The 15,270-nt window shown below is 41.0% G+C and overlaps 1 protein-coding gene across 1 annotated transcript in view; it reads left to right on the top strand.

The window, feature by feature from the left end:
- The first annotated feature begins 28 nt into the window (after positions 1–28).
- Positions 29–15,270, top strand: part of AAGAB (alpha and gamma adaptin binding protein) — a 49,606-nt gene continuing 34,364 nt past the window's right edge. The window contains exons 1-2 of the mRNA XM_014856220.3: positions 29–241; positions 14,968–15,158. Of these exons, the coding sequence (XP_014711706.1) occupies positions 169–241; positions 14,968–15,158 (264 nt within the window). The 5' untranslated portion in view covers positions 29–168. The remainder of the gene's footprint in view (positions 242–14,967; positions 15,159–15,270) is intronic.

A 15,270-nucleotide genomic window follows, 5' to 3' on the forward strand; every position in this document is an offset into this window, starting at 1 on the left:
CTGGCCTGTTCTAAACCGGGAGCGGAAGAGGGGGCGAGGGAGGAGTCAGGGCAGCCGCGCCGTTCCGAGAACGCGCCCGTCCTGGCGTGTCTCCCCCGCGCGCCGGCCGCCGTGGTGCAGCCCAAGGCGGAAGCGGCTCCCGGACGGAACCGGCTCGCGAGCGGGGCTATGGCTGCAGGCGTCCCCTGCGCGCTCGTCACCAGCTGCTCCTCCTCCTTCACCGGGGACAGGCTGGTCCAGCGTGAGTACGGAGGCTCCTGGGCCACCTCCCGGACCCGCGGGCCTGGGCGGGCGACAGCCTCAGCACCACGGCCTCCCTCTGGCTCCTTGTCCCTGCCGTGGGCCTTGGGCTGTCCCTCCGCTCGGCAGGGGCCTGTGGCTCCTCGGGTGCCCCTCAGACTCGGTCGGGGTGCCCAGTCCCCCCAGGTGTCTGCCCCTAGTTCTTCCCTTCTTTGCTTTTCTTCCTGCCCGTCCCACTGTTGCGTTTCTTCCAGCTTTTTCTGTAAAGTGGTGCTAATGCCCGCCCGCCCAGCCCGCGGGCTGTTGCGGGAATTCTTGGAGGTGAACCGAAAGGCGCTCTGGAAATGGTCGCGAGTTACGCGAGTGTAAGGTGCAGGAATTGTGGGTTTTGTTGCTATCCCTGTTCTTGAGGTTCGGGCTCCCCCTTGATGTATATAAGGCTGTTGGCTTGTCCCCTCCGCTGTAGTTGTTCGCTGCCTTGCCTTCCTCCTAGGACGAAGGCCCTCCGCCAGCATTAGTTTTTGGGTAAGACTGGGCCTACTCCCTTTGCCTCTGGACCTTCATAGTGGCTGTCAAACTAAGTAACTGAAAAGAAACCGTAGGCGAGGAGACCAGTGTAGAGAGCACAGGGCTGGGTCATAGCTCAGCTCTTCCACTGAAGGACTCAGTGAGGTTGATTATAACGCAGGACTCTTGTTTTCAGTGTGTGGCTTCAGGTCGGAGCAGCGACTCTCAGCTGCAAGAGAGTGAGCACACTTAACCTCTGCCCTTCGGTTTTCTTATCTGTAAAATGATGACAGTTTTCACAGGATCATGGTGCTTAACCCAGAGGCTGGCACATAGTAAACATTCGATAAATGGTAGATGTTATTGTTAAAGGACATTCTCTCACCCTCAGTTTCCTGATCCTTAAAATGGGGCGTATCAACCTGTCTCACAGACTGTTTGAAAGACAGGTGATGTGATATTTCCGAAAGCACTTTGTAATCTGGAAAGCATCATATAGCTATAATTTTTTTTCTGTAGCTGTCAAATGACAGAATTAGACAGGATGTCTCTCCAGCACAAATATTCTATAACTTAGTTATCATTTGTGATCACTTAAAAATTTCCTTGGGAGGGTAAAAGTGTATAGCGCTTACTAAATGGTAACTAACTGCTCTAATTCTGCCATTTCTTCCAAGCTGTGCTCTTTCCCATTTATTTCCTTGCTTTTCTTTTTTAAAAATTGTCTCATTGTAAAAGTAGTACAGACTCATTAAATAAGATTTAGCATATGAAGAAGAGAAAATGTCAGCCATGGTCTCATTACCCAAACACAATTACTGTTGACTTTTCTGTGTATTTCCTTCCAGTCTTTTTTCCAATGCATGGATTTAACAAAATTGTAATTACATTTCATATGTAATTTTTCATTTTTTTGCTGAGGAAGATTTGCCCTGAGCTAATACCCATGCCACTCTTCCTCTTTTTTTTCAGCGTGTTGGCCTCCAGCACAGCATGGCTGCTAACAAAGTGGTATAAGTTGGTGCCCAGGAACCAAACCCAGGCCACCAACTCAGAGCATACTGAACTTAACCACTAGGCCACGATGGCTGGCCCTCACATGTGATTTTTATCCTGATATATATATATTTTAAGGAAGATTAGCCCTGAGCTAACATCTGCTGCCAATCCTCCTCTTTTTGCTGAGGAAGACTGGCCCTGAGCTAACATCCGTGCTCATCTTTCTCTACTTTATATGTGGGACGCCTACCACAGCATGGCTGTCTGAGTGGTGCCATGTCCGCACCTGGGATTGGAACTAGCGAACCCCAGGCTGCCAAAGTGGAATGTGTGCACTTAACCGCTGCGCCACCAGGCCGGCCCCATATCCTGATACTTTATGTATAATTTTTTACATTTTATATCTAATATATATTATATTTTTAATTAAAATTTTAAATACAAAAATATATGTTATATATTGCTAATATATTTAATATAATATGTAATTTATATACATATATAAAATGTGTTTTAATATTTTATATTTTCATATATAATTTTGACCCTGATATTTTTCAATAAACATTACATCGTACATTACATCTAGTGAATGTCTCAGAATTTGCACAAGATTCTTGGTGTAGTTAACTTGCCAAAAGAATTATATGCATTTGGATTTGTATTACTGATATATCAAAGTCCTCTCAAAGCCAATATCAGAAATATTTATGAAGTATTCTGATGGCTGTGGTCGTCTGTCACGTGCTGTAAGGTTCAGAAATGGTGGACGCTGCCTTGAAGGAGCTGACCGCCTCTAGTTGGCGAATAGTAACCCTGTACTTCTTTAAAGTACATTAGCGTCATTGGGGGTAAAATTATTTCTGTAAAATAAGGCACTTTATTGCTATATGTGAAATGCCTCTTAGATAACTCAAAAGTCAACTTGCAGTTAAAATTAGATGACCTTTCCTTTGTGATTCCATTAATGTTACGTAGTGAAAAATAAAACAAGAGCAGTTGGTGAAGAGATTGCTTGAGTAGAAAAGTGAACTATAAAAGAGGGCTTTAGAATTCTTCCCAGGTAATGAGGAGGGTGATGGTGGATAGCGTTAGTATGCGGTGTTTGCTGAGCGTTATTCTGTTTTCCCGTAATGAAGGGTTGAATTAAATCGATCATGAATTGAGTCTAATTTGGCCTAAGAGATGGAGACTACCATAATGAATGACTCGTCAAATGTTCTGTGATATCAGGCCGTCGTGTGATTTAGGATTGAATCTGACCTACATTTGGGGGAAGGTTTGGTTTCATTCCATGTGTCAGGAAGAGGAAGCTTTAGGGTTCTCCAGTTTCTCTTTCCTTCGACATCCGATCTGTTTCACTGCTTTTAACTCACAGTGGGAAACATTTCATAACGAAATAACCAAGTTTGTTACAAATGTACATGAAATAAAAATCAGTAAGTCTCTACATAGATAAAGTGTGTGATAGACTTTGTGAGAAACGTTTTTCCATTTTTGTCACTCAGAGGCCCTCTTTCAGTGTTTTGGGTGGATGTCTGACGTCAGATAAGGGGCGTTACAGACCCACAGTGCAGGCTTTTAAAGGGAAGTGAAGGCTGGGACGCCTGAGGGACTTGTGCAAGGCTGTGTGCAGTGTGAGAGCAAGTATGCTGACTCCAAGGCCAGACTTCTCTCTGCCTCATATATGTTATATGAACATTTCACTTTTACTCTGGAAGAGTGTGCTCTGATAGTAAGCACAGAGCTGGTCTGGCAGTTACTGTAGCAAAATGATGACTAAGGTACTGTTCCTGCCCTCAAGAGGGAGTACTGAAACTGTGCGCTCCACCTTTGAAAATATTAAAATGTGGATGCCTAAGTTTTAACCTCTTCCTCTACTTTCCTAGAAGGAGCTTTAGGTAGAAGAGTCGCTGGAGACTTGTTTGGTTGTAAAGTGTGTAATGCCACCTCGGCAGCTCTAAGCCATTCGGGTTCTACGTGTGCGCATTTGGAGCCCAATTCTTTCTTTTAGTGAAATGTGGAAATTTGGAGATCGTATAATCATAAGCATTTATGTGTGTCAGTACTCTTCCCAAACATGTTTTCACGTCGTTTGATTTGGTTCTTGTATCCCTGTGAACCCCTGAAGTTAGGTTCTCTCCATTTTATGAAGGAAGAAACTGTGGCTTGGAAATACAAGGTGACTTGCCCACAGTGGTCAGGGAGTAAGTGCGGGGGCGTCTGTTCACATTCAAGATTTTGTGCCCGGAATGTGTGAATGAAATGTGTTGGAATTCCTTAGCAAGCAGAACTATTTAAATGGAAGGTGGTGGCATTGGTGTAAGATTAACCCTAAAAGAAGGTTTTAAAATATACTCGCATTTCCATCTAGGATGGTTGAAGTCTTAATTCTGAGGGAAGAAAAAAGAAAAATCCTTGCCCAGAGGCCCTGTGTTTAAAGAGAGGATTACGCATGCCTGGTAGCCTTTTTATTTTCTCTATTGAGTGAACTCAAAGTAGAGACGTTGTATATTAGTAACTCCTACTATGTAGGGTTAACGTTAAAAATAAAAGGTTGTTCCAGATCATCTCGAACATCTTTTCTAGATGTAAAATTCTGTGTTATCGTGTGACTTGTTTTTATGTCAGATTATGTAATGCTTCTTAACTCTGGCATTCTTAATTTTTTGTGTGTGTGTTTAAACTTTGAAAACTGAAGAGTCAAGCCCCATTTTAAAGTTGCAGTAGACACTCCACTTGTAGAGAAATTGACGTTTTTGTTTGAAATTCAGGTGCATTTGCCTACAGAAGCAATCCCCATGTGCTCAGATTTCTACAACTGCAGAAGCAGGTGCCTCAGTTATGCGATGGGTGAGCTAAGCTTTGGGGAATTTCACGGGCAAAGCCAGCCATCATTTATGACTTTGCTTCTTTGGGAAACATTCATTCTTCTGCAAGACTGAGAGTTTGTTTCTAGATCTGTCAGACTCCTGTGTTTACGAAAGGATCTTCAAGTAATTTCCCAAGGAGAACATTCTCATTTCAAAGGTAGGGGCTGTTGTACAGCATGGCTGAAATTGTCTAGCAACAGAATAGGGGTAAGAGCTTGGGTTGCCTTCTAATTTGTGTTTTTCTGTAGCTGCTTGAGGTATTCTGAGTGGAGCCTTTTGGTTTACTCTGGGAATAAGTCATCATTTTTGCGTAAGCAAAGTTGCTTATTTTGTTGTGGTAGGACTCGGCCTTTGGTTGGAATGTATACTCCCAAGTCTTTATTTTCTTCAAAAGAAGAAAGATCGGACCGGCAGGAGCTGCCACAAGGGCCTAGAGTTGTCATCACAGAGTGTGATTCAGTAGGCAGTCAGCCTGAAGCAGTGATTTCAGCCGATAATGGGCGTGGGAGAACTTTGATTTATTTTTAGCTATCATACTTAATATATTTTTAAAACTTCAATTAACATTAAAAGAAGGCTTAAGATTTTTATTTTTATTAAAAGAAGGATGTTAAGTCATCAGTCTAAGGAAGAGGGAAAGATTAAATACAAATTCATATTCTCTCCAGACCCAAAGGGACTTTGAAACGCGTCTGTGTTATCTTCCATTGTGGGCACACAAGTGCGTGCGTGCACGAAATTAAAGCTCAGAGAAGTTTTGATTTTCTAAGATTGTTCAGCTCATAAAAGTTGGGGGGGGGCAAGATTCAATTTTAGTTCTTTTTTATATGTGAAACGTGATGAACCTCTTGGCAACCAGAACTGCGTGTGTTCAAGGTGGAGGTAGGGATAGGAGAAATTACAGAAGATTTTACTAAAATGACTAGGGATAAGGATACGCAAAAATGATGACTTACTCCCAGAGTAAACCAAAAGGCTCCACTCAGACTACCTCAAGCAGCTACAGAAAAACACAAATTAGAAGAAGACCCAAGCTCTCATCCCTATTCTGCTCGTGATAAATAAGTTTACACTTTTTCTTTCATGGTAATTGGAGCCTTACTAGATGCACTATAAGTTAAATAATAAATGAAAACACCTCTGTTGGTGCCCAATTTGTTTCCTTACTTGTAGAGTAGAGAATTTGACTCTGTGTGTGAAGTTTTAGACTAATCCCTTAGATATTTTCGATGCTGAGATGATTATAAGGTATTTGTCTTCCTAATAAGTGGCATTCCAATAAATGGGGGTGGAGAGTAGGAGAAGAAACACCAGTGGGAAAAGTATTAGACACCTAGCCCATGTTGCACAAACCGTTCATGATACAGAGAGTGTTGTATCGTCCTGGAGATTCTGAGCGAATCTAGACTCAGACCTCTATTTCAGGGCCATGTAACTGCTTGTTTTTGTGTAGCAAAAGGTAGAAACATCTAGAAAGTATGCAGTGGTCATTTGGTTTAAACAACTTGCAGCCTTTTGCCCTGTATTATTCCTCAACAAATAATGACACTCTATAAATAATGAAATCTGATATAAAACCGTTTTTTTGAAAAGATTAAAGTATGAAAATTGTTTTAAATACGTCTGGCAAGAATGATAATCTGAATACGACATTGTATTTGTGTTGGAGCTGGTGCACACAGATACCACAAACACATCTCTAGTAGTTACTTATCCGGGAAGCGAGATTGACAGAGGTTAAGACAAAGAGGACAGTTGTGAAACTCTTCAAGAGCCTTTATGGTGTTTTAAGTTCAGTAACAAATAACCTATTTAGGGTTTAATTTTCCGCACAGCGACCTGAAGGCTGGTTCTACATAGAGGTGAGGAAAAGTATTATCATGCTTGGATCAAAATCAGTGTACCCAGAGCTGGAAAATATGTGCTCATTTGGTAATAAACAGCACTGTTATGTGACACAAGAGAATTGCCGTTCTGTCTGAATTCTGCTCGGGTTTCCAGGACTTTTGTGGGGGGAAAAATTTGTGAATCGAGCACTGAGTTCTACCTTCTTCCTAGCTGTCTGACTTTAAGCAGGTTAACTTTTCATTCCATAAATATTAACCAAATGTCTCTATGTGTGCCATCATTGTTCTGAGTGTCTAAAACATGTGCCTCAGTCACATGCCTCATGAGTAAAGTGAGGGCATTTTCTTCCAGCTTCCATGTTTTTTAGCAGCTTTATTGAGGGGTGATTTAAATGCCATAAAATCCATCTGCTTTTTAAGTGTAGAACATTTCTGTCATCCTAGAGGGCCACCTTGTGCTATTTGCAGTCACTCCCCATGCCTACCCCCACTTCCAGCAATCGCTAATGTACTTTCCGTCTTTTTTGCCTTTTCTGGACATTTTTTATAAAGGAAATTATATAATATGAGGTCTCTTGTGTCTGACTTCTTTTACCTAGCTTAATCTTTTGGAGATTCACCATGTTGTAGCACATACTTCATGTTCCGTTGTGTGGATATGCCTCATTTTGTTTATCCGTTCATCATTTGATAGACATTTGAGTTGTTTCTCCTTTTTGGCTGTTATGAATAATGCTGTTATGGACATTCTAAGAGACTATTATACTATTTTAAGAAACTGTCAAACTGTCTTCCAGAGTGGCTGCACCATTTTACATTCCCTTCAGCAGTGCATGATGGTTCCGATTTCTCTACATTTGTGACAGCACTTATCTGTATTTTTGATTATAGCCATTCTAGTGGGTGTGAGGTAGTATCTCATTGTGGTTTTAATTTGCATTTCCTTAATAACTAGTAATGTTGAGAATCTTTCCATGTGCATATCGTCCATTCATATGTCTTCTTTGGTGAAATATCTGTTCAAATCTTTTGCCCATTATTAAATTGGGTTTTTTGTTTTCTTATCAATGAATTATAAGAGTACTTTATATATTCTGGTTACAAGTCCCTTATCATGTATATAATTTACAAGTATTTTCTCGTATTCTGTGGCCTGTCTTTTCATTTTCTTTATGCTGTCTTTTGAAATGCAGAAGTTGTAATTTTGATGAAGTCCAGTTTATCAATGTTTTCTTTTTTCATGATCTTTGACGGTGTGTTGCCTAATCATGATTTGACCCTTCTTGAAGGACCTATTGGATACTGGGATGTTGGATCTGTTAGCTTTGTGGTTTTTCCAATGGACCAAGCTTATTTTCGATATTTGAATACAAGGGCTTCATAGTAAATGTTCTTTATTAAACTTTGCTCTGTTTTGCAAAATTCATCTCAACCATGTTTACCTTCTTTCAGAGAGAGTTAGCGTCTGCTGCAGATACTGTCGTCATCCTGAGCAGACTGACATTTTCTGTTGAGGTTTTTATTGCTTGATGCTGATTTGTTTGGAAAAATTACCATTTGAGTATAAACATTACTTTCATCTTATAATTGTCCTGTTTAGGCTTATGTGTTCTTTTTTCCAGAAAACCAGCATTCATAAATTATTTTCAGAGCATCTAAGATTAATTTCCAGATAATTTTCGTGGTTGAAATAATTAAAGAAGACATTTGAGATAGATTTTATCAGATGCAACTGGAAGGCATTTATGTCTGTGGTGGGAGGTTGTGACGCCTGACTGGAAAGGCTAGTTTCAGTTCTGTGAGAAAGAATAAAACCGGCTTTGCATTCTAGAACTTTTATTTTGTTTCATGAATACAATTAAGTCAGTTCCAAAAAGTTCTTTGCATTAGATCAAGGTTTCTCTATCTTAGCACTATTGACATTTTGGGCTGGGTAATTCTTTGTTGTGTGGGGCTGTCCTGTGCAGTGTAAGATGTTCACCAGTATTCTTGGCCTCAGCCCACTAGGTGCCAGGTAGCATCTCCCCACTTGTGACAACCAAAAATGTCTCCAAAAGTTGACATGAGTCCCCTGGGGGGCAAAATACTTCCCCATAAAGAACCACTGCTTTAGATATATGCCTAGAACTATGATTTCGAGTAGATGAGTAACAGTAATGGAATCAAAGAAGCGTGTCGTCCCCCTCCCTCCCCCACCCCAAGATGGGTAAGAATTGTCCATCGGCTGTGCGGTGGGTTTGATGAAGTGGTCTTTGCATGCAGCCCGCAAAACTTAGAGGCTGGTGGCTCCTCCTTGGCCCTTGTGAAACACTTCCCCGTATTCCCTCTCCCCTTCCTCCCAGCTTCTTTATGTTCTTTTGTGCATGTTTGTCTCTCACTGCGTTGAAGGTCTTCTAAGGGCAAGCAGAAACCACAGACCCCCCTTCCCCGATTATTTTAAGATAAAGCTGTGGTGACCCGTTCCAGATGGCTATTGGGAGAAAGTAAACTTGAGGAGGAGGAGGAGAACTGAGTTGGATTTCCTCTGCTTCAACTTTTAAAACTTTTCCACTGTGATATAAAAAGCCCAAAAGCATGTGGAATGTGAGTTTAGAGTATGAGCAGAGAGCGGGAGTGTGTGAGGAAAAGGTAATTAAGTGTTGTAAGCAAACCAGAATTGCTGTCCTCTTGTTAAAGCGAAAGCGGTGGGCTGTTGCTTTGGCTCAATCCAGTTCTTCCTCCCTCAGCAACTTAATGCTGCTCCAGTGCTGACCTGTCCTGTAGACTGAAACAAATCTTGCATATACGTGCACCAGGAGGCTGCAGGATGATTACTCAGAGAATCACAGAGAAGGATTTCCCGGCGTTTGTGTAAAGCCCCAACTTGGACGTCCCCCGGTTTTAACCTTTTAATGCCATGTGGGCTACAAAGGCCGTGTACATTGCAGCACCGTGATCTACTCCTAGTCCTTGGGGAATAATCTGTCGGTTAAAGACTGCTACAAAGTATTTGACAGAGCTGCATCCACCTTGTATGACATTCTCAGGAAATTGTAAACGGTTGCAACAGTGTGGAGCCATTGTGATTTTTAAAGGGCTTGCTTTGCCCTTCCTTGCTAGTTAATGAAAACCCTGGCTTTCATATTTTTTCCCAAATCACATTTCGCTCAGTTCTTTTCTTTCATAATGGCTACTTTCCCCTTCAACTGACGTCAGACTTTGCTGCCTCCTGTAATTTTCCTAATTGCTTTCTCTTCTGTCTCAGTCTCTGCCTTAACAATGGAAAAGAAAAATATGAGAAGGCGTATTTGGGGAAGGGAGGGGCAGAGCAGTTTAAAAGAAGTGGTTATTTCCTAATTGTAATGTTTCTTATGAAGTCTCCTCCATGTGTCTCTAACCTACCCTCTTGTCAGTAGTGCTGTCACATATGCAAAAACAGAGCCGGGAAGGAGGAAGGGAACATGTACTGAGGGCCTACTGTGTGTCCAGCGCCCCCCTAAGCTTTCTTATGCATTGTGTCACTTAATCTCCAAGAGGCCATATGAAGAGTGGTGTCCCCATTTGCAGGTGAGGAAATGAGACACAGAGGGTTAATTTGTTGTTGCTGCAGAGCAGTCGAATGCAGGTCCATCTGAGTCCAGGTCCGTGCTGTCTCTCTTCTACAGCCTCTTCTGTTCTGGTTAGTACTAGCGTCACAAAGGGAAGGGAGAGGCACTTCGGGTCCCCCGGAGAGGGGATGCTGTGAAAGACTCGTATCTGGGTGGGACGTTATGACATCTGGCTGGAGAGGCAGTTTCAATTCTGTGAGAAAGAATACAACCAGCTGCATTCTCAGAAGAGTGCTGGTTTCTGGAAGGAGCATCTTGATTTGAGGTGGCAGCGGTCACTTCCTTCACGTAGAAAATGTGATTTAACCACTGGACAGTTTTTCTTCGAAGAGAATGTCATGATTAGTTAAGTGTACATTAGTTCCTCCAGTATTAAAAATGCCCTTAATTCTAGTGCTAAAGGAGATATGAATAATCCACAATAAGTATCAGTGCTCTTAGCTTGGAATGCACCTGTTTGTCTTTTTGGCTGGGTGGGTAGGTGAGGGTAATATATATGAGTGTGTGTATTTGTGTGTGTGTGTGTGAAAACAGATTATTTGTGGTGTTTTGGGAATTCACCTTAGAACTTCAATCCGCTTCCTAATTCATGCTCAAGGGGGTATCACCTCTTACTGATTCTGAGCCATGGAAAGCTAGCTGCCGGCTCACTTTCATTTGATTGCTTCCCACATTGAGGCCTCCTCTGGAGAGGGGACTTAGGACGGCGGGGGCGGGAGGGGTGCGGAGGGAGTGGTGCAGAGCAGGCCGGCGGCTGAGAGGAAGAGGGAGTCGGGGGTGGGGGACTGGAGCGCCTCCTTGGCGTGGAGCTTCCTTCCACTCTCTCAGCTCCTTTTCACTAACTTGCCCTGTGCGACTGTAGGGACATAAGCTCACCAAGGAAGTGAGAAGGTCAACAGGAGTTGATGGCTGTGTGACACAGTTCCTCAAATGGGGAAGGAGATTTATTCTTGCACTTAAAACGGGGGAAAGGTTATACTTGCTACTGGAACCGGCTTGACGTTTAACTTCTCGTCTGAAAACACTACAAATTAACTATTTTAAGCTGTGAAACCAAGTTTGTAGTAACAGACCTGGCAATTAATCACCTAGTGTTTGTCTCTTAAAAAATGATGTATTACAGCTCCACCAGGTGGCTGCCAACAGTGTGACTGAGACAGGCCAGCATCCACCAGGAGGAGGGAGCAGCTGCTCTTGAATTTATTTGTGCATCTTTTTGACTGCACTAAAATCCAGCTTAGTGAAGGGCACAGAAGGGAGACCACGGCAGGTTTTTCTAGGAGGGCCGTCTGGCAAAAACCCCCACAAGATCACTATGACTCACTTTTGACACATAAATACCCGAAACCCATAGACAGTTTTCTGATGGGTTCACTGGGCGGGCTGCAGGCTCATATATTCTGGTGCCCTCGTTCTGGCTGTTATTTCTGGTTTTCATAAAAGGGCAGAGGATGCCGTAGGCCCGTAGGTTAGTTTTGGCTTGTGACCAGCAGACACTTAGTGTGATCTAGCTCACATGCTAAATATCGTAACGTGCAGTGCATCACAGTGTCGTAGGAGAGAATGCTGGTGGCCTGGATTCTGTTTTAGGCTCTGCTCCTGTTAAGCAAGTGGCTTCTTTTCTCTGGCCCTCAGTTTTTTCATCTGTGAAAGGAGTGTATTGTACTGGCTGATCTCTAGAAACTCTTAGCCATGTGCACAAGCGTTGGAGTGACTTTTGTTTTAATTTGGAAAAGAATAATCTTGCTAACCATTTGAAACCTAAATAGAAAAGATGAGAGAGAAAAGCTGTGTTCAGTGTAGACATTTACATTTTTTAAATTAAACTCTACATTATGATATTGATGATAAGAACTAGAATGAGGCAGTCTTCACTGTTCTCTTTCTGGTTCTAATATGGCACAGATGTGATAATAAAGTCCATATGCAGCCTCATTGAAAGGATCTGATTAGATGTAAAATGTTAAAAATAAAATCTGATAAGTAAATTGAGCTATCAGGTTGTTTTAGGCAGCACAAAGAATAAAAAAAGAAAAAACCACCCAACTACTGAAACATTGAAAGGTGAAATTCATTTTCCAACTTATTGGTTCTCTTCTCATCTAGGTTTAGAGAAAAGAGAAAGGAATAGCTTCTTTCTCTGTGTTAAGTAAATTTACTTAATCATTTGAAAATCAAAGACAATATAAAATTGAAATTTTAAGAGCTGGGAGTAACACACATTGTTCTCTTGTATTCTGAACATTGATTAATAAAATGAACTTCCCTTAATGGGTCCAGATATTCCAAATTGCAGTTAGTATCTATTTTAATTGATTTTATTTTTTCATGTTAGTTGAAGACACTGATTTGAAAAAAAGCATAACCCAAATTTTATTCCAGTTTTTAACATCACAACCAGGTTAGGAAACATCAGGAACTGATTATGGTGATGGTTGGGAGTACTGGCCCCATGCTCTGTACTGTACCCTCAACAACAAGTGAATTCATTATTTTACTCTTTGTGCTTCCCCCCTTTAAAAAAAATAGTCAATTTGTTATTTTAAAAGATTACCCATGAATGAAGACTGATTCCATATGGTGGCTCCTCCTACCCATTAAAAAAAGTCGGTTTATGCATCTTTGGCTGCTCTCCTTGGTCTAGTTTGCCTTTGTCCGTATGCCTTCGGCATATTGCTGTGCCACCTGCTTGACGTTTGGAATATTAGCTTTGAATGCAACATAGGCTTTGATCTAGGAGTCTTTTTCCTCTGAGACATTTCCATGAAAACAGGATCTTTGATTTTAAGAACTTCTGTTTTCTTCCTGCTTGTTTCCTCCCTAAACTTGTCGTAATGCTCTGTGAGGGACGTTGCAGCTGGTTGCTAGAGAATTGGTTGATAATTAATAAAAGATTATGACTTTAGGGAGAAATTAAGCAGAAAGAACTGCTGATTTCTGAAAGGGACAAGGTAAATTCAGATTTTCAAATCTTGGCACAGACCCTCTTAATTTAAGAATAAGAATTCTGGTTTTGATGAAAAATTGTAGAAAGTTAGTATCAAAGTGTGACTTGTGTCAAAGGTAAAGTCTTAAATTTATTTTACATTTAGTTTTTTTAGTTAAAAAGGTTTCATTTTCAGCAGACTAGTTCCTCCTAATAACCACATGATGAAAGTTTAACAGTGAAAAGTATGCACGTATGCACACATACACACATGCATTATGTATTATTATATATTATTCCTAGCAGGCTTTTGGACTAAATTATTTCCCCACATCTTTTTGTTGAGCAAAAACTGTGGCACTATTCCAAGTATATAATCTTAGCTCTGGAATTTAAAATTTAACTTCTAGTTTTCTGTGTCCTGCTAATTGTGAGTTTGAGGAATATTTTTTATATTCATTTTAGTATACATTGAAAAGGAGTTTGTGGCTATTTTGCTGTATCTTCTTTTTTTTTCTTTTCTTTTTTTTAAAGATTGGCACTTGAGCTAGCATCTATTGCCAATCTTCTTTTTCTTTCCTTCTTTTTCTCCCCAAAGCCGCCAGTACATAGTTGTATATTCTAGTTGTGAGTGCCTCTGGTTGTGCTGTGTGGGACACCGCCTCAGCATGGCCTGATGAGTGGTGCCATGTCTGCACCCAGGATCCGAACTGGTGAAACCCTGGGCCGCTGAAGTGGAGCATGCAAACATAACCACTCAACCACAGGGCTGGCCCCTGTATATTCTTTTCTTTTCACTTTCTTTTGAGGAAGATTAGCCCTGAGCTAACATCTGCCACCAATCCTTCTCTTTTTGCTGAGGAAGATTGGCTCTGAGCTAACATCTGTGCCCATCTTCTTCTACTTTATACGTGGGACACTGCCACAGCATGGCTTGCTAAGTGGTACATAGATCTACGCCTGGGATCCGAACCAGCGAAACCCGGGCCACTGAAGCAGAGTGCATGAATTTCACCACTGTGCCACTGGGCTGGCCTCTTGCTGTATATTCTTGTAATAACCCAATTAGTGGCATGTCATTTTACTTCTCTAAGCTCGTTTTCCACATCTGTATAAAACGGAGGTTGTGGGTATGGGCATCAGAGATGGGAGTTTAAATTAGAACAATTTCTAATGTTTCTTCCAGTTCTAAATATTGTATGACATTATGGAAGCAAAATGTTTCTGTGGTTCCATGACCACATCTATATTTCTTCATCATTGACTTGGCTTTTCCTGTACGAATTTCATTAGTTATAGCCATGCTGCACATGGGTTTCTGAAAGATTTAGTTATATTCTAAATCATTTAATTTGCTTGGCTATTATATATTTAAAATTTGCCAGAAGTGTCTTTGTCAAACAGGAATTTGAGCTGGCTTTCAAAGAATCTAAACAAGGCTGAATATAAATGGACTTGAGGTTATTTATCAGTATCCGTTCTTTTATTTCATTAGTTGAATTAATGTGTAGGCGTTTGGTCCAAGGAGTATGTGTAGGTCTTCCATTTTAATGGTGCAGCCTTACTGCTGTCCCCCTTTTAGCTTGCAGTAAGTACAAAGTAGTTACAAATTCTTGAAGATTATTGTAATCTTCCATTTCCCATGAAGTATGTAAGCAATAAAATAAATACAGCCATTATTCTTTCTCTTCTCCTTGCTCTTTTCTGGGTGTTTGGTTAGATGACTGTTTTGTTCTCTACTATTATCTAATCTAGTCACAATAATTTTTGTGTTCTTAAAGAAAAAAGCCAATGAATTAAATTATGTCGCCATTACTTTTACAATCAAATGATCGGAGAAGAAAATACCCTAATAAATGGGAGGCCCTTTGAAATTCTTGCATAAAGAGAAGCAGCCAAAGTATCATACTGATCTGGTATCTTACCGAGAAAATTGACCAGTATATTGGTTTTACCCTTTCCATGGTAATGTTGTGTCATTTATTTAGATATCCTTGGAACAGAAGATCTTACTGTGGAAGTGACTGCCAATGATGCTGTGAGATTTTATCCCTGGACCATTGATAATAAATACTATTCAGCAGATATCAACCTATGTGTGGTGCCAAACAAATTTCTCGTCACTGCCGAGATTGCAGAGTCTGTCCAAGCATTTGTGGTTTACTTTGACAGCTCACAAGTAAGATTTTGTTTTCCATGGACCTTAAATAAGGAATTATTTTGTGCTTTCTTTTTTTCCCCCCTACATTTTCTGTGAGTTCCCTTAACGTCCCTTTTCCTATTTTTGTTTG

The sequence above is a fragment of the Equus asinus genome, chromosome 2, assembly GCF_041296235.1.
Source record: "Equus asinus isolate D_3611 breed Donkey chromosome 2, EquAss-T2T_v2, whole genome shotgun sequence".
In the NCBI taxonomy this organism is placed as follows: domain Eukaryota; kingdom Metazoa; phylum Chordata; class Mammalia; order Perissodactyla; family Equidae; genus Equus; species Equus asinus.